This window comes from Boleophthalmus pectinirostris, unplaced genomic scaffold (genome assembly GCF_026225935.1).
Source record: "Boleophthalmus pectinirostris isolate CB_2022bp ecotype Guang Dong unplaced genomic scaffold, ASM2622593v1 HiC_scaffold_7, whole genome shotgun sequence".
Classification (NCBI taxonomy): Eukaryota; Metazoa; Chordata; class Actinopteri; order Gobiiformes; family Gobiidae; genus Boleophthalmus; species Boleophthalmus pectinirostris.
Genome location: NW_026571473.1, coordinates 41,827,690 through 41,850,189, shown reverse-complemented (window position 1 = coordinate 41,850,189; position 22,500 = coordinate 41,827,690). Strand labels below are relative to the sequence as shown.

Genomic DNA, 22,500 nt, shown 5'->3' with positions numbered 1-22,500 from the left:
CTGGTTTAGTTCTGGTTTAGTTCTGGTTTAGTCCTGGTTTAGCCCTGGTTTAGTTCTGGTTTAGTCCTGGTTTAGCCCTGGTTTAGTCCTGGTTTAGTTCTGGTTTAGTTCTGGTTTAGTTCTGGTTTAGTCCTGGTTTAGTCCTGGTTTAGCCCTGGTTTAGTTCTGGTTTAGTCCAGGACCCGGTGTCGGTCTGGGGTCGGGTTTGGGTCTGAGGTGAGTCTCTCCTCAGACAAAAGACGGACCTGAACCTCACTGAGACTCGAGAGCCTCTGAACCAGGACTGAACCAGGACTGAACCAGGACTGAACCGGGTCTGCTCCGGGTCTCGGGGTTTAGGTCTGGGTCTTGGGGTCTCGGGGGTCGGTCCTGGTCCTGGTCCTGGTCTGACCGGTCTCTCGTTGCCAGGGTTACGAGCACACGGCCGAGGACCCGGCGCTGCTCTACAGGGTGGAGTCGATGCCTGGACTCGGTTGGGTCCTGAAGAAAAGTCTCTACAAAGAAGAACTGGAGGCAAAATGGCCGACGCCCGAGAAGGTGAGAAGAAGAAGAAGAAGAGACGTTTATCTGTCCCTCTCATGTCTCCCGTCTCATGTCTCCTGTCTCTCATGTCTCATGTCTCATGTCTCCCGTCTCATGTCTCCTGTCTCATGTCTCTCGTCTCCTGTCTCCTGTCTCTCGTCTCCTGTCTCATGTCTCTCATGTCTCCTGTCTCATGTCTCCTGTCTCGTCTCCCGTCTCCTCTCATGTCTCATGTCTCTCCGTCTCCCGTCTCATGTCTCCTGTCTCATGTCTCCCGTCTCCTGTCTCCTGTCTCTCGTCTCCTGTCTCATGTCTCTCATGTCTCCTGTCTCATGTCTCCTGTCTCTCGTCTCCCGTCTCATGTCTGTCTCATGTCTCCCGTCTCATGTCTCCTGTCTCATGTCTCTCGTCTCATGTCTCCTCTCTGTCTCATGTCTCTGTCTCCTGTCTCCTGTCTCCTGTCTCCTGTCTCATGTCTCCTGTCTCATGTCTCATGTCTCCCGTCTCATGTCTCCCGTCTCATGTCTCCTGTCTCATGTCTCTCTCATGTCTCCTGTCTCATGTCTCTCGTCTCATGTCTCCTGTCTCATGTCGTCTCCTGTGTCCTGTCTCCCGTCTCATGTCTCCTGTGTCCTGTCTCCCGTCTCCTGTCTCATGTCTCCCGTCTCATGTCTCCCGTCTCATGTCTCCTGTCTCATGTCTCCTGTCTCATGTCTCCTGTCTCATGTCTCCCGTCTCATGTCTCCCGTCTCCTGTCTCTCGTCTCATGTCTCCTGTCTCCTGTCTCCCGTCTCATGTCTCCCGTCTCCTGTCTCATGTCTCCCGTCTCATGTCTCCTGTCTCATGTCTCCGTCTCATGTCTCCTCGTCTCATGTCTCTCATGTCTCATGTCTCATGTCTCCTGTCTCATGTCTCCCATGTCTCCTGTCTCTGTCTCCTGTCTCCTGTCTCCTGTCTCATGTCTCCTGTCTCCGTCTCATGTCTCCTGTCTCATGTCTCCCGTCTCCTGTCTCCTGTCTCCTGTCTCCTGTCTCATGTCTCTGTCTCATGTCTCCTGTCTCCTGTCTCATGTTCATGTCTCCCGTCTCATGTCTCATGTCTCCCGTCTCCCGTCTCCTGTCTCATGTCTCTCGTCTCATGTCTCCCGTCTCATGTCTCCCGTCTCCCGTCTCATGTCTCCTCTCCTGTCTCTCGTCTCATGTCTCCTGTCTCCTGTCTCATGTCTCCTGTCTCCTGTCTCTCGTCTCCCTGTCTCATGTCTCATGTCTCCCGTCTCATGTCTCCCGTCTCATGTCTCCTGTCTCCTCCGTCTCATGTCTCCCGTCTCATGTCTCCTGTCTCATGTCTCTCTCATGTCTCCTGTCTCATGTCTCCTGTCTCTCGTCTCCCGTCTCATGTCTCATGTCTCCCGTCTCCTGTCTCATGTCTCTCGTCTCATGTCTCCTGTCTCATGTCTCCTGTCTCTCGTCTCCCGTCTCATGTCTCCTGTCTCTCGTCTCCCGTCTCCTGATGTCTCATGTCTCCCGTCTCCCGTCTCATGTCTCTGTCTCATGTCTCGTCTCCTGTCTCATGTCTCCTGTCTCTCGTCTCATGTCTCTCATGTCTCATGTCTCGTCTCATGTCTCCCTGTCTCATGTCTCTCTCATGTCTCATGTCTCCTGTCTCCTGTCTCCTGTCTCCTCATGTCTCCTGTCTCTCTCGTCTCATGATGACGAGAGACAGTCATGAGACATGTCTCTCGTCTCATGTCTCCTGTTTCCTGTCTTCCTGTCTCTCTGTCTCATCCTCGTCTCCTGTCTCATGTCTCCTGTCTCATGTCTCCTGTCTCTGTCTCATGTCTCATGTCTCCTCGTCTCCCGTCTCATGTCTCATGTCTCATGTCTCTGTCTCATGTCTCCTCGTCTCATGTCTCATGTCTCCTGTCTCCTGTCTCTATGTCTCATGTCTCCTCTCATGTCTCCCGTCTCATGTCTCTCGTCTCTCATGTCTCCTCGTCTCTCGTCTCAGTCTCCGTCTCATGTCTCATGTCTCCCGTCTCATGTCTCATGTCTCTGTCTCATGTCTCTCTGTCTCCTGTCTCCTGTCTCCCGTCTCATGTCTCCCGTCTCCCGTCTCATGTCTCTCGTCTCCCGTCTCATGTCTCATGTCTCCTGTCTCATGTCTCTCGTCTCATGTCTCATGTCTCCTGTCTCTCGTCTCCCGTCTCATGTCTCTCATGTCTCTCGTCTCATGTCTCCTGTCTCCTGTCTCATGTCTCCTGTCTCTCGTCTCATGAGACGAGAGACAGGAGACGAGAGACATGAGACATGTCTCTCGTCTCATGTCTCCTGTTTCCTGTTTCCTGTTTCCTGTTCCTGTCTCCTGTCTCCTGTCTCCTGTCTCCTGTCTCATGTCTCATGTCTCTCGTCTCATGTCTCTCGTCTCATGTCTCATGTCTCATGTCTCATGTCTCTCGTCTCTCGTCTCATGTCTCTCGTCTCATGTCGTCTCATGTCTCTCGTCTCATGTCTCTCGTCTCATGTCTCTCGTCTCATGTCTCATGTCTCTCGTCTCTCGTCTCATGTCTCTCTCGTCTCATGTCTCATGTCTCTGTCTCTCTCTGTCTCTGTCTCTCTCATGTCTCATGTCTCCTGTCTCATGTCTCATCTCCTGTCTCCTGTCTCTTGTCTCATGTCTCTCGTCTCTCGTCTCATGTCTCATGTCTCATGTCTCTCGTCTCATGTCTCTCGTCTCTCGTCTCTGTCTCTCTGTCTCTCGTCTCATGTCCATGTCTCATGTCTCCTGTCTCATGTCTGTCTCCTGTCTCAAGTCCTGTCTCATGTCTCATGTCTCATGTCTCTCGTCTCATGTCTCCTGTCTCTCGTCTCTGTTTCATGTTCTCCTGTCTGTCTCCTGTCTCATGTCTCATGAGACATGTCTCTCGTCTCATGTCTCATGTCTCTTGTCTCATGTCTCTCGTCTCCTGTCTCTTGTCTCATGTCTCCCGTCTCTCGTCTCATGTCTCCTGTCTCTTGTCTCTCGTCTCCTGTTTCATGTCTCATGTCTCCTGTCTCATGTCTGTCTCCTGTCTCAAGTCTGTCTCATGTCTCATGTCTCTCGTCTCATGTCTCCTGTCTCATGTCTCCTGTCTCTCGTCTCATGTTTCATGTCTCCTGTCTGTCTCCTGTCTCATGTCTGTCGTCTCTTGTCTCATGAGACATGAGACATGTCTCTCGTCTCATGTCTCATGTCTCTTGTCTCTTGTCTCATGTCTCCTGTCTCCTGTCTCCCGTCTCATGTCTCCTGTCTATCTTGTCTCTCGTCTCATGTCTCATGTCTCTGTCTCTCTCATGTCTCATTCTCATGTCTCCTGTCTTCTGTCTCCGTCTCATGTCTCATGTCTCATGTCTCTTGTCTCTTGTCTCTTGTCTCTTGTCTCTGTTCATGTCATGTCTCTCGTCTCATTCTGTCTCCTGTTCATGTCTCATTCTCATGTCTCATGTCTGTCTCAGTCTGTCTCATGTCTCATGTCTCATGTCTCATGTCTCTTGTCTCTTGTCTCTTGTCTCTTGTCTCTTGTCTCTCGTCTCATGTCTCATGTCTCATGTCTCTCGTCTCATGTCTCATGTCTCATGTCTCATGTCTCATGTCTCATGTCTCTTGTCTCTTGTTTCCTTTCTCCGTCTCATGTCTCTCGTCTCCTCAGTCTCATGTCTCATGTCTCATGTCTCCTGTCTCTCGTCTCATGTCTCTCGTCTCCTGTTTCATGTCTCATGTCTCCTGTCTCATGTCTGTCTCCTGTCTCAAGTCTGTCTCATGTCTCAGTCTCATGTCTCTTGTCTTTGTCTCCTGTTCCTGTCTCCTGTCCCTGTCTCCTGTCTCCTGTCTCCTTCTCTGTCTCTTGTCTCTTGTCTCTTGTCTCTTTCTCCTGTTTCCTGTCTCCTCATGTCTCTCGTCTCATGTCTCTCGTCTCCTGTTTCATGTCTGTCTCATGTCTCATGTCTCTCGTCTCATGTCTCCTGTCTCTCGTCTCATGTCTCTCGTCTCCTGTTTCATGTCTCCTGTCTCATGTCTGTCTCCTGTCTCATGTCTCCCGTCTCCCGTCTCCGTCTCTCTCATTCTCTCATGTCTCTCTGTCTATGTCTCTCGTCTGTCTCTCATCTCATGTCTCCCGTCTCCTGTTCCTGTCTCATGTCTCTCGTTCCTGTCTCTCGTCCCCTCTCCTCTTGTCTCCTGTTCTCCTGTCTCCCGTCTCCTGTCTCCTGTCTCCTGTCTCATGTCTCTCGTCCCTCGTCCCTCTGCAGCTGTGGGACTGGGACATGTGGCTGCGGATGCCGGAGCAGAGACGAGGACGTGAGTGTGTGATTCCCGACGTCTCCAGGACCTACCACTTTGGAATCATCGGACTCAACATGAACGGATACTTCCACGTGAGTCCAAGTCCTGGTCTAGTCCTAGTCCTGGTCCGGTCCTGTCCTGGTCCTGGTCTAGTCCTGGTCCTAGTCCAGTCCTGGTCCTGGTCCTGTTTCAGTCCTGGTCCTGGTCTAGTCCTGGTCTAGTCCTGTTTCAGTCCTGGTCCAGGTCCTGGTCCTGGTCCTGTTTCAGTCCTGGTCTGGTTCTGTGTTTCAGGAGGTTTATTTTAAGAAACATAAGTTGAACACTGTTCCTCTGGTGGATCTGAGAGACGTGGACCTGCTGAAGAAAGACGAGTACGAGACTGAAGTCCAGAGACTGCTCCGGTCAGTGCACCTGTCTGCACCTGTCTGCACCTGTCTCTGCACCTGTCTGCACCTGTCTGCACCCTGTCTCTGCTCCTGCACCTGTCTCTGCTCCTCTCTGCACCTGTCTGCTCCGTCTCTGCCTGTCTCTGTCTCTGCACCTGTCTGCACCTGTCTGCTCCTGTCTCTGCACCTGCTGCCTCCTGTCTCTGCACCTGTCTGCTGCACCTGTCTCTGCACCTGTCTCTGCTTCCTGCACCTCTGCTCCTGTCTCTGCACCTGTCTCTGCTCCGGTCAGTGCACCTGTCTGCACCTGTCTGCTCCTGTCTGTTCCTGTCCCCTGCACCTGTCTCTGCACCTGTCTCTGCACCTGTCTCTGCTCCTGTCTCTGCACCTGTCTGCTCCTGTCTCTGCTCCTGTCTCTGCACCTGTCTGCACCTGTCTCTGCTCCTGTCTCTGCACCTGTCTGCTCCTGTCTCTGCTCCTGTCTGTTCCTGTCTCTGCACCTGTCTCTGCACCTGTCTGCTCCTGTCTCTGCACCTGTCTGATCTTGTCTGTAGTACTTGTAGTAGTACTTGTAGTAGTATTTGTAGTAGTATTTGGAGTATTTGTACTTTCAGAGAGGCGGAGGTGTTGAATCACTCGTCTGTAGTACTTGTAGTAGTACTTGGAGTAGTATTTGGAGTATTTGTACTTTCAGAGAGGCGGAGGTGTTGAATCACTCGTCTGTAGTACTTGTAGTAGTACTTGTAGTAGTACTTGTAGTAGTACTTGGAGTATTTGTACTTTCAGAGAGGCGGAGGTGTTGAATCACTCGTCTGTAGTACTTGTAGTAGTACTTGTAGTAGTACTTGTAGTAGTACTTGTAGTAGTATTTGGAGTATTTGTACTTTCAGAGAGGCGGAGGTGTTGAATCACTCGTCTGTAGTACTTGTAGTAGTACTTGGAGTAGTATTTGGAGTAGTATTTGGAGTATTTGTACTTGCAGAGAGGCGGAGGTGTTGAATCACTCGTCTGTAGTACTTGTAGTAGTACTTGTAGTAGTACTTGTAGTAGTATTTGGAGTATTTGTACTTTCAGAGAGGCGGAGGTGTTGAATCACTCGTCTGTAGTACTTGTAGTAGTACTTGTAGTAGTATTTGGAGTAGTATTTGGAGTATTTGTACTTTCAGAGAGGCGGAGGTGTTGAATCACTCGTCTGTAGTACTTGTAGTAGTACTTGTAGTAGTACTTGTAGTAGTATTTGGAGTATTTGTACTTTCAGAGAGGCGGAGGTGTTTGAATCACTCGTCTTGTAGTACTTGTAGTAGTACTTGTAGTAAGTATTGTAGTAGTTTGTAGTAAGTTGGAGTATTTGTACTTTTTCAGAGAGGGCGGAGGTGTTGAATCACTCGTCTGTAGACTTGTAGTAGTACTTGTAGTAGTATTTGAGTAGTATTGTACTTTCAGTAGTAGTACTTGTAGTATGTGTGTAGTATGAGTTTTTGGAGTATTTGTACTTTCAGAGAGGCGGAGGTGTTGAATCACTCGTCTGTAGTACTTGTAGTAGTACTTGTAGTAGTACTTGTAGTAGTACTTGTAGTAGTATTTGGAGTATTTGTACTTTCAGAGAGGCGGAGGTGTTGAATCACTCGTCTGTAGTACTTGTAGTAGTACTTGGAGTAGTATTTGGAGTAGTATTTGGAGTATTTGTACTTTCAGAGAGGCGGAGGTGTTGAATCACTCGTCTGTAGTACTTGTAGTAGTACTTGTAGTAGTACTTGTAGTAGTATTTGGAGTATTTGTACTTTCAGAGAGGCGGAGGTGTTGAATCACTCGTCTGTAGTACTTGTAGTAGTACTTGTAGTAGTATTTGGAGTAGTATTGTATTTGTACTTTCAGAGAGGCGGAGGTGTTGAATCACTCGTCTGTAGTACTTGTAGTAGTAGTAGGTAGTAGTCTTTGAGTACTTGTAGTAGTATTTAGTATTTGAGTATTTGTACTTTCAGAGAGGCGGAGGTGTTGAATCACTCGTCTGTAGTACTTGTAGTACTTGTAGTAGTACTGTAGTAGTACTTGTAGTAGTATTTGGAGTATTTGTACTTTCAGAGAGCGGAGGTGTTGAATCACTCGTCTGTAGTACTGTAGTAGTAGTGTAGTATTTCAGAGAGCGGAGTGTTCACTCGTCTGTATGTAGTACTTGTAGTAGTATTTGGAGTATTTGTACTTTCAGAGAGGCGGAGGTGTTGAATCACTCGTTGGATCCGTGTGATGATTCGTTTGTTCCCGACACCGAAGGAAAAACGTTCGTGATGTTCATCAGGATGGAGACGGAGACGGACACAGAGACCTGGACCGAGCTCGCCAAGGTACAAGTACTACTACTACTACTACTACTACTACTACAATACTACTACAACACCGAGACCTGGACCGAGCTCGCCAAGGTACAAGTACTACTACTACTACTACTACTACTACTACTACTACTACTACTACTACTACTACTACAAATACTACTACTACAACACAGAGACCTGGACCGAGCTCGCCAAGGTACAAGTACTACTACTACTACTACTACAAATACTACTACTACAACACAGAGACCTGGACCGAGCTCGCCAAGGTACAAGTACTACTACTACTACTACTACAAATACTACTACTACAACACCGAGACCTGGACCGAGCTCGCCAAGGTACAAGTACTACTACTACTACTACTACAAATACTACTACTACTACTACTACAACACCGAGACCTGGACCGAGCTCGCCAAGGTACAAGTACTACTACTACTACTACTACTACTACTACTACTACTACTACTACTACTACTACTACTACTACTACAACACCGAGACCTGGACCGAGCTCGCCAAGGTACTACTACTACTACTACTACTACTACTACTACTACTACTACTACTACTACTACTACTACTACAACACCGAGACCTGGACCGAGCTCGCCAAGGTACAAGTACTACTACTACTACTACTACTACAAATACTACTACTACTACAACACAGAGACCTGGACCGAGCTCGCCAAGGTACAAGTACTACTACTACTACTACTACTACTACAAATACTACTACTACTACTACTACTACAACACCGAGACCTGGACCGAGCTCGCCAAGGTACAAGTACTACTACTACTACTACTACAAATACTACTACTACAACACCGAGACCTGGACCGAGCTCGCCAAGGTACAAGTACTACTACTACTACTACTACAAATACTACTACTACAACACAGAGACCTGGACCGAGCTCGCCAAGGTACAAGTACTACTACTACTACTACTACTACAAATACTACTACTACAACACCGAGACCTGGACCGAGCTCGCCAAGGTACACACTACTACTACTACTACTACTACTACTACTACTACTACTACTACTACTACTACTACTACTACTACTACTACAACACCGAGACCTGGACCGAGCTCGCCAAGGTACAAGTACTACTACTACTACTACTACTACAAATACTACTACTACAACACCGAGACCTGGACCGAGCTCGCCAAGGTACAAGTACTACTACTACTACTACTACAAATACTACTACTACAACACCGAGACCTGGACCGAGCTCGCCAAGGTACAAGTACTACTACTACTACTACTACAAATACTACTACTACAACACCGAGACCTGGACCGAGCTCGCCAAGGTACAAGTACTACTACTACTACTACTACTACTACTACTACAATACTACTACTACTACTACTACTACTACAACTACTACTACTACTACTACTACTACTACTACTACTACTACTACAACACAGAGACCTGGACCGAGCTCGCCAAGGTACAAGTACTACTACTACTACTACTACTACTACAAATACTACTACTACTACTACTACTACTACTACAACACAGAGACCTGGACCGAGCTCGCCAAGGTACAAGTACTACTACTACTACTACTACTACTACAAATACTACTACTACTACTACTACAAATACTACTACTACTACAACACAGAGACCTGGACCGAGCTCGCCAAGGTACAAGTACTACTACTACTACTACTACTACTACTACTACTACTACTACTACTACTACTACTACTACTACAAATACTACTACTACAACACAGAGACCTGGACCGAGCTCGCCAAGGTACAAGTACTACTACTACTACTACTACTACTACTACTACTACTACTACTACTACTACAACTACTACGAGACCTGGACCGACTCGCCAAGGTACAAATACTACTACTACTACTACTACTACTACTACTACTACTACTACTACTACTACTACTACTACAACACCGAGACCTGGACCCAACTCGCCAAGGTACAAGTACTACTACTACTACTACTACTACTACAACACCGAGACCTGGACCGAGCTCGCTAAGGTACTAGTACTACTACAAGTACTACTACAAGTACTACAAATACCACTGCAAATACTACTATTACTACCATTACTACTGCTACTGCAAATAAAATAAAATAGTGTTGTGTAATGTGTTGTTCTGATCTTCCTCCTCCTCCTCTTCTTCTACTTCCTCCTGGTCCCGGTCCTGGTCTCGGTCCTGGTCTTGGTCCTGGTCCCGGTCCTGGTCTCGGTCCTGGTCCTGGTCTCAGTGTCTTCACGTGTGGGACCTGGACGTTCGTGGGAACCATCGTGGGCTCTGGAGACTCTTCAGAAAGAAGAACCACATCCTGGTGGTGGCCACGCCCCTCTCCCCCTACAGGTCAATACTACTACTACAACTACTACATGTACTACATGTACTACTATACTACTACTACTACTACTACTACTACTACTACAAGTACCTCTACAAGTACTTCTACAAATTCTACACGACTGATTGTTTGTTTTATTTGTGTTCAGTTGGAGGAAACCGTCGTCTGTGACGCCGATTCACCTGGAGCCTCCACCAAAAGAAGAACCAGCCGCCGTGGAGCAGCTGTAAACCCTGCAGCTGTTCGGACTCTGACCCACAGCTGCAGCTGTTCAGACTCTGACCCTGCAGCTGTTCAGACTCGTCGCTGCTCCTGTGGCTCTTGTATGAAAAGACTAATCTGCTTTTTAACACTCGAAACACCACAGACCCTGCAGCTGTTCAGACCCTGCAGCTGTTCTCATTGGTCCTGTGTCTCTGGAGTCACTTTTCTTTTAAAAAACGTCTCAACATTTCAGTATCGACACTAAAACACCAAAGAGAAATTCATTTTTGTCTCTGGACAAAAGTTTTTAATCGATTTGATTTTTGTGTGAAGCTTCATCAGGACCTGAACGATTCTGCTGATCTGCCTCAGGTCACACGTCAACACACTCGACACACACTCGACACACACTCGACACACACTCGACACACACTCGACACACGTGTGTGTGTCTGTGTGTGTCAGAGGAGTGTCAGTGCTGTGAGCGCCCCCTTCAGGCAGATTTAAGGCGGCGTCCAGCAGCTGAAGAACTGAAGACGGATCTGGGACGAGCTGAGAAACAGATTCAATCAAAAACTTTTGTCCAGAGACAGAATTAAATTTCTCTGGATCCTGAACGACTGAAGGATTCACGAATATCAACACTAAAGCAGAACTCACCGGTCCAGACCCGGCCCTGACCCGGTTTACGAAAAAATCCCTGACTTCTGTGTTCAAACATTTTTAGATTCTAAAACTCAAATCAGAGTTTATTTATTTGTTTATATGTTTGTTTTTTTTTTGTAAAATGTAAAAATGGCTCCGATCATTTTTCAGACTGAATTTAGTTTTTGTTGCTTTTTGTTTGAGAAACTGTAAAAGACTCTGAGGCCTTACAGGTGTCCAGATCAGACCTGCTGCTGTTCGTCCCACTGCTCCCGTTCAAAACAGACCCACCCACTATAGACCGAGTCTAGACCTGGTCTAGACCCGGTCCCGGTGAAGTTTGAGTTTTACACTGATGGAGAGAGTTTGTTGTTTGAAGAATTTTTATGTAGTTTTTAATTTTGTGAAAATAAAACTTTTTTATACTCAGTGTTTCTCTGTGCGACAGGTGCTCTCCCTGTGCGACAGGTGCTCTCCCTGTGCGACAGGTGCGGTCCCGTCCTGTGGTCTGGTTGTGGGAGGAAGCTGAGCTCTGGAGGGAGAGGTGTTTTGTTTATGTCCTTCGTGGTTCTCGGGGTTAAAGCTTTTTTTTAAGACCTGATACAAACTACTACAAAAATATACGAGTACTATTACTACTCCTACTACTTTTACTACTTCTTTATTGCTGTTACTACAGAACAAAAAAAACTGATGTGACTTGAAAGATTTTTATTGAATTTAAAATCATAATTATTTCACACTTTCATATTTAATGTCAGACTTTCTCCTCCGCAGCTTCACCTTTGTGTTTTTGAGCTGCTCCTCGTTTAAACTGAAAACCGACAGTTTCATAAAGAATAATTATAACTTTTATGTCGTTTACATTTCCTGAAGTTTAAATGATTCAGTAAAATATTTGATTAAACTCGCTGCACACAGTCCGACCCCGCGAGAGTCTGACACACTGATCTACCACAGAAAACAAGAGCAAAGAAACACGAGGCTGTTTACAGAGACATGGACCTTTCAGCTGCTCATCTCATCCAGGTGACAGAAAAGAAACATGGAGACGACCAGAGCAGCGACCTGAGAGCACAAAAACACAACTGAGTGTGTGTCTGTGTGTGTGTGTGTATATGTGTATGTGTGTATAAAGTACACAAAGTACACATAGTGTGTACTTTCTACACTTGTACCTCCAGAGCTGTGACTCCGGCGACGACTCCGCCCACGATGTTTGTGTTTTTCACCAGAGACTCGAGGATTTGTGTGAAACATCCCTAAAGAAAAAAACATGCAGCTGTTCACTTCAATATGATCAATTTACTCTGTGAGTGTTACTGAGGAGTATTTACTCTGTGAGTGTTACTGAGGAGTATTTACTCTGTGAGTGTTACAGAGGAGTATTTACTCTGTGAGTGTTACAGAGGAGTATTTACTCTGTGAGTGTTACAGGAGTATTTACTCTGTGAGTGTTACAGAGGAGTATTTACTCTGTGAGTGTTACAGAGGAGTATTTACTCTGTGAGTGTTACAGAGGAGTATTTACTCTGTGAGTGTTACAGAGTATTTACTCTGTATTTACTCTGTGAGTGTTACAGAGGAGTATTTACTCTGTGAGTGTTACAGAGGAGTATTTACTCTGTGAGTGTTACAGAGGAGTATTTACTCTGTGAGTGTTACAGAGGAGTATTTACTCTGTGAGTGTTACAGAGGAGTATTTACTCTGTGAGTGTTACAGAGGAGTATTTACTCTGTGAGTGTTACAGAGGAGTATTTACTCTGTGAGTGTTACAGAGGAGTATTTACTCTGTGAGTGTTACAGAGGAGTATTTACTCTGTGAGTGTTACAGAGGAGTATTTACTCTGTGAGTGTTACAGAGGAGTATTTACTCTGTGAGTGTTACAGAGGAGTATTTACTCTGTGAGTGTTACAGAGGAGTATTTACTCTGTGAGTGTTACAGAGGAGTATTTACTCTGTGAGTGTTACAGGAGTATTTACTCTGTGTTACTGAGGAGTATTTACTCTGTGAGTGTTACTGTAACGTGTCACATATTCAGATCTTCATGTTCCTTACTCTGTTTTGAACATGCAGCTGTTACCTGCACTGCACTGAGCTCCGCCTCCTCGACGCTGCAGGGCGCGGAGCTCTGTGGTTCGTAGGCGGAGCTTCGTGGTTCGTAGGCGGAGCTTCGTGGTTCGTAGGCGGAGCTTCGTGGTTCGTAGGCGGAGCTCTGGTTCCTGCAGCAGTTCAGGGGGAAATGACCCTGAGTCTCCACGAACTTTGACCCCACGAAATCTCTGAAGTCGACGAAACCACAACAAGAAAACTGAAACACACAAACATGAACACACACTGTGTGTCAGGTGCGGTCCAGTGTGTGTCAGGTGCGGTCCAGTGTGTGTCAGGTGCGGTCCAGTGTGTGTCAGGTGCGGTCAGTGTGTGTCAGGTGCGGTCCAGTGTGTGTCAGGTGCGGTCCAGTGTGTGTCAGGTGCGGTCCAGTGTGTGTCAGGTGTGGTCCAGTGTGTGTCAGGTGCGGTCCAGTGTGTGTCAGGTGCGGTCCAGTGTGTGTCAGGTGCGGTTCAGTGTGTGTCAGGTGCGGTCCAGTGTGTGTCAGGTGCGGTCCTGCGCGTGTACCTGGTTCATGGTTCGGGTCCAGGTCTCTGTGATCGTCGAGTCGGAGCCAAAATCTTTCTGAAGAACTCGAGTCGCCCAAGAACCAAGGATCCTCTCAGCCTGAAGCACCAGGTCATACACACCAGGTCACACACACACCAGGTCACACACACACACCATGTCACACACACACACACCATGTCACACACACACACACACACCAGGTCACACACAAGGTCACACACACACCAGGTCACACACCAGGTCACACACACACACCAGGTCACACACCAGGTCACACACCAGGTCACACACCACACACACACACACACCAGGTCATACACACACACCAGGTCACACACCAAGTCACACACACTCCAGGTCACACACACTCCAGGTCACACACACACACCAGGTCACACACACCAGGTCACACACACCAGGTCACACACACCAAGTCACACACACCAAGTCACACACACCAGGTCACACACATCAGGTCACACACACACATCAGGTCACACACACACACCTGGTCACACACACAAACCTTTTTTTCAAAAAATAATAAAAAATAAAATGTTGAGTCAGACTCACGAAGGAGGAGTAGGCGAAAACCACCACGACCACCGACACCTCAGCGATGAAGATGATGAGGACCACACAGAAGAACTGGACCAGAACCATCAGGAGAACCACGAGAACCATCAGGAGAACCACAGGAGAACCACGAGAACCATCAGGAGAACCACGAGAACCATCAGGAGAACCACGAGAACCATCAGGAGAACCACAAGAATCATCAGAGAACCATCAGGAGAACCACGAGAACCATCAGGAGAACCACAAGAAACATCAGGAGAACCACAAGAAACATCAGGAGAACCACAAGAAACATCAGGAGAACCACGAGAACCATGAACAACTTCTTTTGTTTTTCTCTTTTTTTGCCTCAGTATTGTGTCTTTTTTTTCTCCAGAACCTTCAGAAAACCCACAGACCCAGTGTCAGGTGCAGTGTGTCAGGTGCAGTGTGTCAGGTGCAGTGTGTCAGGTGCAGTGTGTCAGGTGCAGTGTGTCAGGTGCAGTGTGTGTCAGGTGCAGTGTGTCAGGTGCAGTGTGTGTCAGGTGCAGTGTGTCAGGTGCAGTGTGTCAGGTGCAGTGTGTCAGTCAGTGTGTGTCAGTGTGTGTCAGGTGCAGTGTGTGTCAGGTGCAGTGTGTGTCAGGTGCAGTGTGTCAGGTGCAGTGTGTGTCAGGTGCAGTGTGTCAGGTGCAGTGTGTGTCAGGTGCAGTGTGTGTCAGGTGCAGTGTGTGTCAGGTGTGTGTCAGGTGTGTGTCAGTGTGTGTCAGTGTGTCAGTGCAGTGTGTCAGGTGCAGTGTGTGTCAGGTGCAGTGTGTCAGGTGCAGTGTGTCAGTGCAGTGTGTGTCAGGTGCAGTGTGTGTCAGGTGCAGTGTGTGTCAGGTGCAGTGTGTGTCAGGTGCAGTGTGTGTCAGGTGCAGTGTGTGTCAGGTGCAGTGTGTGTCAGGTGCAGTGTGTGTCAGGTGCAGTGTGTCAGGTGCTCTCACCAGCAGGATCAGGCTCTTGCTGGGTCTGTGAGGTCCACAGACCCCGAGGAACCCGAGGCCGAGGAGCACGAGGCCCTGAGCCGAGCAGAAGAACCCGACGTTCACAGACGAAGCTCCAGGAGACGAGAAGATCCCCAAGACCCTCAAGAACCAAAACCCGTCCACAGAAACCCACAGGCCCAAGACCAACAGGGCCGCCCCGCCCACCTGACGGGACAAGACCGAGACTGAGACTGGACCAGGACCGGGACTAGGACCAGGACCAGGACCAGGACCAAAACAAGACCAGACCTGCACCAGGACCAGACCAGGACCAGGTCCGGGACCAGGACCAGGACCAGGACCGAAACAAGACCAGACCTGAACCAGGGGCCTCATTTATAAAAACTGCGCAGATGTTGTTGTAAGTTCCTGTGTTCGTCTGTAGCTACGACAGTCGTGCGCCGCAAACTCCATATTTAGAAAACCCACCGCACGAACCAAACCTGACCACGCCCCCTCACACCTCCACCTCACCATAAAAGGACAGACCACGCCCCCTCACACCTCCACCTCACCATAAAAGGACAGACCACGCCCCCACACCTCCACCTCACCATAAAGGACAGACCACGCCCCCTCACACCTCCACCTCACCATAAAAGGACAGACCACGCCCCCTCACACCTCCACCTCACCATAAAAGGACAGACCACGCCCCCTCACACCTCCACCTCACCATAAAAGGAGCAGGTAAAGTGACTGGTGAATGAGATTTCCCTAAACATGAGTCGATAATCAGACACGCGGGACAGAGGAGGAGGCTCCACGCAGCATCACGTGATCACGACAAACACTTAAACAAGTTTAATAAATAAACACAAAACTAAAAGTGACAACGACTCATCTGTTCATTTAATCATATTTCATCATATTACGGCAGCACATCTTTGCAGTAAAGTCAGTGTGTTTCTCGCTGTTTCAAGAGTTTTATTTTTATATTTTTAAGTCTGTCTATGATGTGTGTGTGGACTGGGCCTGTATATTTATGCATATACACATAGATACACGCTGATCTGAATGGTCAAATTATGAGCGCGTGCGAGAGATTCAGATGCCCTCCCCTGGAGAGGGAAAGGAGCGAGGGAAGGACACGAGGACACAGATTTAACATGAAACACATCAGATACAGATGTTATTCTGCCAATAAAAGTCCACACCAAACATCCAAACTGCTGAACCTGTGAGTGTGTGTCTGACCTCTGACCTCTGTGAGTGTGAGCGCGGGTCTGTGAGTGTGGGTCTGTGTGTGTGGGTCTGTGTGTGTGGGTCTGTGTGTGTGGGTCTGTGTGTGTGGGTCTGTGAGTGTGGGTCTGTGTGTGTGGGTCTGTGAGTGTGGGTCTGTGTGTGTGGGTCTGTGTGTGTGGGTCTGTGAGTGTGGGTCTGTGTGTGGGTCTGTGGTGTGTGGTCTGTGTGTCTGTGTGTGTCTGTGAGTGCGGGTCTGTGTGTGTGGGTCTGTGTGTGGGTCTGTGTGTGTGGGTCTGTGTGTGTGGGTCTGTGTGTGTGGGTCTGTGTGTGTGGGTCTGTGTCATGTGCTCAGTTCCACATTACACAAACATGTAGAGAAGATTTTGGTTGACGTCAGGTTCGGACAGTGGGCTTTGTGTTGTCCACAGACTCGGGTCGCAGACTCGGGTCGCAGACTCGGGTCGCAGACTCGGGTCGCAGACTCGGGTCACAGACTCGGGTCACAGACTCGGGTCACAGACTCAGGTCACTCTGGCGCTCGGTGCGTAAAGACTAAAGTAAAAGTGTTAAAGTTTTGTTCATTAAACAAAAGTCTGGCTCCTTCTGTGTCCGAGGGAAGAGTTTAGTCTCAGGTCGGGTCATTATTTCGTCCTCTGTGTTGGTCAGTCTGTGTTTTATAAAGTCTGTGGTCTTGGTGTGGACTGTGGTTGATCCTGAGCTGCATCAGGATCGTGGTCCGCGCTCGTACACGAGTTTAAATGTTTAATATTTTAGAGAATAATGAGTGGAATAAACAGCCCTTCTCTGTGTTTTGTTGAACCAAACACTTAAATGCACAAATCTGAAGGTCATTCTTTTATATACGTGGATTTTCTGATCAAACTCTTCCTCAAACTCTGTTCACTTCTGCTTCTCTCCACGAGTGTCACTTTTTCCCGTGTCTCCAGACTTTGTGTAGAGTTTACAGGACCAGAGTTGGTGTAGAGTTAAACAAAGAGCCACGACTTAGTCGAGGTTCATAAATCCCACAGTTGGTGTAGGAAGCGACGACGCACGGATTTTTGCATAAGCAAGATTTATAAATGAGGCCCCAGGACTGAACCAGGACTAGACCAGAACCAGACCAGGACTTTAAACACAGTCCTGTTCCAGTCCTAGTTCAGTCCTGATCAAATCCCAGTCTAGTCCTAGTTCAGTCCTGTTTTACTCCTGTTTCAGTCCCGGTCTAGTCCCGGTCTGGTCCCGGTCCAGGTCCAGGTCCTGGACTCACCGACAGGAGGAGGCTGAACAGAAACATCGTGACTTTGACAAACGTGAAGCGTCTCATCCCCAAACCTGAAACAAACAAAACTTTTTATTAATTTTATTTATGAATTTTTATTTTGGTCGTTAATATTTTTAAAATTATTTTGGAAGATTTATTTATTTTACTTTTATTTATTTTATTCTCAGTTCGTGTGATTTTATGGTCGAGTTTTGGAGCTCGATCTTCTGAAGTTCCTCTGAGTTTAGAAAAAAGAAAAACAAACAAATGTCAAAGAAACAAACAGAAAAACAGATTTTTATTTTTCAGCCAAAAATCGTCCAAATCATTTGTGAAAGTTTTAAGTTTAATGTTGAATTTAGAAAAACACGTCTCAGAAGTTTTTGAGAAATCCAGTGTGTAGACCAGGTTCAGACCAGGTTCAGTCCAGGTCCAGTCTAGGTCCAGTCCAGGTCCGGTCTTGAGTCTTACCTGAGTCGGAGCCGAGTTCATCTGAAGTGACTCCAGAACAAACCTGGACAGGTGAGAGGAGGGGGCGGGGCCTGTGCAGGTGAGGGGGCGGGGCCTGTGCAGGTGAGGGGGCGGGGCCTGCAGGTGAGGGGGCGGGGCCTGTGCGAGAAGTTTGGACAGGGACCTTTCAGCTGTTCAGTGCACAGCCTGACAGGTGCAGGACAGGAGCCTGACAGGTGCAGAATGAGGTGTGTCGCTGTCACAGTCGGAGCAGATTGTGTCAGATGCCCTCCCGTTTCCCTGTTGCTCTTTTCATGAGAAGAAAAGTTGTTAGTTCTGAAGTTTGTTCTGAAGTTGAAATAAAAACACGATTCATGAATTTAATTAAATAAAACTTTTTTATTCAGATTCAAAAACGATAAAACTTCAACGACAAAAAACATTTCACGTAAAACAGACGAGACAAAATCTCCAAACAAGTTTAAAAAAAAACAACTACAAAAACGGACCAAGACCAGGACCAAGGACCAAGACCAGGACCAAGGACCAAGACCAGGACCCAGTGACAGATTTCCAGATCCTTTTAAGTCTTGTTCATGCTCAAAACTCAAGTCGACCCACTGGTCCTGGTCCTGGTCCAACCTGAACACATACAGGACGTCATCTTGGTCCTGGTCATGGTCCTGGTCCTGGTCCTGGTCCTGGTCTCAGTCGGTCTTGAGTGCGTACAGGACGTCGTCTTGGCTCATGTTGAGTCGGACTCGGAGCTGCAGGTCGGTTTGTGCGTGGTCCTGGTCTCGGTCCTGGTCTCGGTCCTGGTCTCGGTCCTGGTCTCGGTCCTGGTCTCGGTCCTCGGTCCTGGTCTCGGTCTCAGTCGGTCTTGAGTGCGTACAGGACGTCGTCTTGGCTCACGTTGAGTCGGACTCGGAGCTGCAGGTCGGTTCGTGCGTCGTCGAGGAGGAGGAGCCTCGACGCCCCGAGACGTAAACACACAGACAGAGACTCAGACACGAGGGGCGGAGCCAAACCCTCCACACGACACAGCGCCACCTGCTGGACAAACACCTGAAACACACACAAACATCAACACACACACACACACAACACACACACACACACACACACACACACACACACACACACACACACAACACACATCCACACGACACAGCGCCACCTGAAACACACGTCAACCACTCTGCCAGCACACACACCGACCAATCACAGCCCATGACACACATGTGACGAGGTCCGTGTGTGTGTGTGACGTGGTCCGTGTGTGTGTGACAGGGTCCTTGTGTGTGTGTGTGTGACAGGGTCCTTGTGTGTGTGTGTGTGACAGGGTCCTTGTGTGTGTGTGTGACAGGGTCCTTGTGTGTGTGTGTGACGTGGTCCGTGTGTGTGTGTGTGACGTGGTCCGTGTGTGTGTGACAGGGTCCTTGTGTGTGTGTGTGTGTGACAGGGTCCTTGTGTGTGTGTGTGACAGGGTCCTTGTGTGTGTGTGTGACGTGGTCTGTGTGTGTGTGTGTGACGTGGTCCGTGTGTGTGTGACAGGGTCCTTGTGTGTGTGTGTGTGACAGGGTCCTTGTGTGTGTGTGTGACAGGGTCCTTGTGTGTGTGTGTAACAGGGTCCGTGTGTGTGTGTGTGACAGGGTCCATGTGTGTGTGACGGGGTCTGTACCTGTTGAAACGTCGCTTCCTCTAAACCCAAACGTCTGAACTCAGCGATGATCGACCTGAGGAACATCTGCTCCTGAACAGACGCCGACCTGAAGCACAAACACACAACACACACAACGTCACACAAAGATACAACACACAACACACACAACGTCACACAAAGATACAACACACAACACACACAACGTCACACAAAGATACAACACACAACACACACAACGTCACACAAAGATACAACACACAAACACACACAACGTCACACAAAGATACAACACACAACACACACGTCACACAAAGATACAACACACAACACACACAACGTCACACAAAGATACAACACACAACACACACAACGTCACACAAAGATACAACAACACACAACACACACAACGTCACACAAAGATACAACAACACACAACACACACAACGTCACACAAAGATACAACACACACACACACACGTCACACAAAGATACAACACACAACACACACAACGTCACACAAAGATACAACAACACACACACACACAACGTCACACAAAGATACAACAACACACAACACACACAACGTCACACAAAGATACAACAACACACAAACAACGTCACACAAAGATACAACACACACAAACACACACAACGTCACACAAAGATACAACACACAACAACACACAACGTCACACAAAGATACAACACACACACACGTCACACAAAGATACAACACACAACGTCACACAAGATACAACAACACAACACACACAACGTCACACAAAGATACAACAACACACAACACACACAACGTCACACAAAGATACAACAACACACAAACAACGTCACACAAAGATACAACAACACACAACACACACAACGTCACACAAAGATACAACACACAACACACACAACGTCACACAAAGATACAACAACACACAAACAACGTCACACAAAGATACAACAACACACAACACACACAACGTCACACAAAGATACAACAACACAACACACACAACGTCACACAAAGATACAACAACACACACAACACACGTCACACAAAGATACAACAACACACACACACACAACGTCACACAAAGATACAACACACACACAACACACACAACGTCACACAAAGATACAACACACAACACACACAACGTCACACAAAGATACAACAACACACAACACACAACGTCACACAAAGATACAACACACACACACACAACGTCACACAAAGATACAACAACACACAACACACACAACGTCACACAAAGATACAACAACACACAAACAACGTCACACAAAGATACAACAACACACAACACACACAACGTCACACAAAGATACAACACACACACACACACACACAACGTCACACAAAGATACAACACACAACACACACAACGTCACACAAAGATACAACAACACACAAAGATACAACAACACACAACGACACACAAAGATACAACAACACACAACACACACAACGTCACACAAAGATACAACAACACACACGTCACACAAAGATACAACAACACACACAACGTCACACAAAGATACAACAACACACAAACACACAACACACACAACGTCACACAAAGATACAACAACACACGTCGTCACACAAAGATACAACACACACACACACAACGTCACACAAAGATACAACAACACACAACACACACAACGTCACACAAAGATACAACACACAACACACGTCGTCACACAAAGATACAACAACACACAACACACACAACGTCACACAAAGATACAACATCACACAAACACACAACACACACAACGTCACACAAAGATACAACATCACACAAACACACAACACACACAAAGATACAACAACACACAACACACACAAGACACAACGTCACACAAAGATACAACACACACAAACACACAACGTCACACAAAGATACAACAACACACACACAACACACACAAAGATACAACAACACACAAACACACAACGTCACACAAAGATACAACAACACACAAACACACACAACGTCACACAAAGATACAACACACACACACACACAACGTCACACACAACAGATACAACAACACACACAACGTCACACAAAGATACAACAACACACACACACACACACACAAACATACAACAACACACAAAGATACAACAACACAACAAACACACAACACACAACGTACACAACACACACACACACAACACACACACGTCACACAAACAACAACAACACACACACAACGTCACACAAAGATACAACAAACACACAACACACACAACGTCACACAAAGATACAACAACACAAAACACGTCACAACAAAGATACACAACACACAAACACAACGTCACACAAAGATACAACAACACACAACACACACACAACACACAACACATACAACACACAACACACACAACGTCACACAAAGATACAACACACAACACACACAACGTCACACAAAGATACAACAACACACAAACACACACAACACACACACACAACACACGTCACACAAAGATACAACAACACACAAACACACAACGTCACACAACGATACAACACACACAACGTCACACAAAGATACAACAACACAACACACACAACGTCACACAAAGATACAACATCACACAAACACACAACACACACAACGTCACACAAAGATACAACATCACACAAACACACAACGTCACACAAAGATACAACAACACACAACACACACAACGTCACACAAAGATACAACACCACACAACACACACAACGTCACACAAAGATACAACACACAACACACACAACGTCACACAAAGATACAACAACACAACACACACAACGTCACACAAAGATACAACATCACACAAACACACAACGTCACACAAAGATACAACAACACAACACACACAACGTCACACAAAGATACAACATCACACAA

The 22,500-nt window shown here is 47.2% G+C and overlaps 3 protein-coding genes across 4 annotated transcripts in view; 1 reads left to right on the top strand and 2 right to left on the bottom strand.

Annotated features, from left to right (window-relative positions):
* The window catches only part of pomgnt1 (protein O-linked mannose N-acetylglucosaminyltransferase 1 (beta 1,2-)), a 35,005-nt gene extending 23,776 nt beyond the window's left edge, over window positions 1–11,229 (top strand). Inside the window, exons 16-21 of the mRNA XM_055165324.1 lie at window positions 409–537; window positions 4,806–4,931; window positions 5,131–5,240; window positions 7,432–7,567; window positions 9,846–9,955; window positions 10,099–11,229. Of these exons, the coding sequence (XP_055021299.1) occupies window positions 409–537; window positions 4,806–4,931; window positions 5,131–5,240; window positions 7,432–7,567; window positions 9,846–9,955; window positions 10,099–10,180 (693 nt within the window). The 3' untranslated portion in view covers window positions 10,181–11,229. The remainder of the gene's footprint in view (window positions 1–408; window positions 538–4,805; window positions 4,932–5,130; window positions 5,241–7,431; window positions 7,568–9,845; window positions 9,956–10,098) is intronic.
* Window positions 11,230–11,495: 266 nt separating this feature from the next.
* LOC129412182 (tetraspanin-1) lies at window positions 11,496–18,033 on the bottom strand. The gene is made up of 9 exons (XM_055165326.1): window positions 17,928–18,033; window positions 17,624–17,694; window positions 17,463–17,527; window positions 14,966–15,172; window positions 13,998–14,072; window positions 13,422–13,520; window positions 12,886–13,113; window positions 11,978–12,061; window positions 11,496–11,867 (listed from the first exon to the last, which is right to left on the bottom strand). Exons 3-9 carry the CDS (start codon window positions 17,517–17,519, stop codon window positions 11,808–11,810), a joined length of 810 nt encoding a protein of 269 aa, XP_055021301.1. The 5' UTR covers window positions 17,520–17,527; window positions 17,624–17,694; window positions 17,928–18,033; the 3' UTR covers window positions 11,496–11,807.
* Window positions 18,034–18,477: 444 nt separating this feature from the next.
* orc1 (origin recognition complex, subunit 1) overlaps window positions 18,478–22,500 on the bottom strand; it is a 21,913-nt gene continuing 17,890 nt past the window's right edge. The window contains exons 17-19 of one of the 2 annotated variants that reach the window (XM_055165315.1): window positions 19,588–19,675; window positions 18,843–18,971; window positions 18,478–18,679 (exon numbers count right to left, since the gene is read on the bottom strand). In XM_055165315.1, coding sequence (XP_055021290.1) covers window positions 18,614–18,679; window positions 18,843–18,971; window positions 19,588–19,675 — 283 coding nt within the window. In that variant the 3' untranslated portion in view covers window positions 18,478–18,613. Of the gene's footprint in view, window positions 18,972–19,587; window positions 19,676–22,500 lie in introns of both variants that reach the window. The other variant, XM_055165314.1, reaches the window with a different exon arrangement.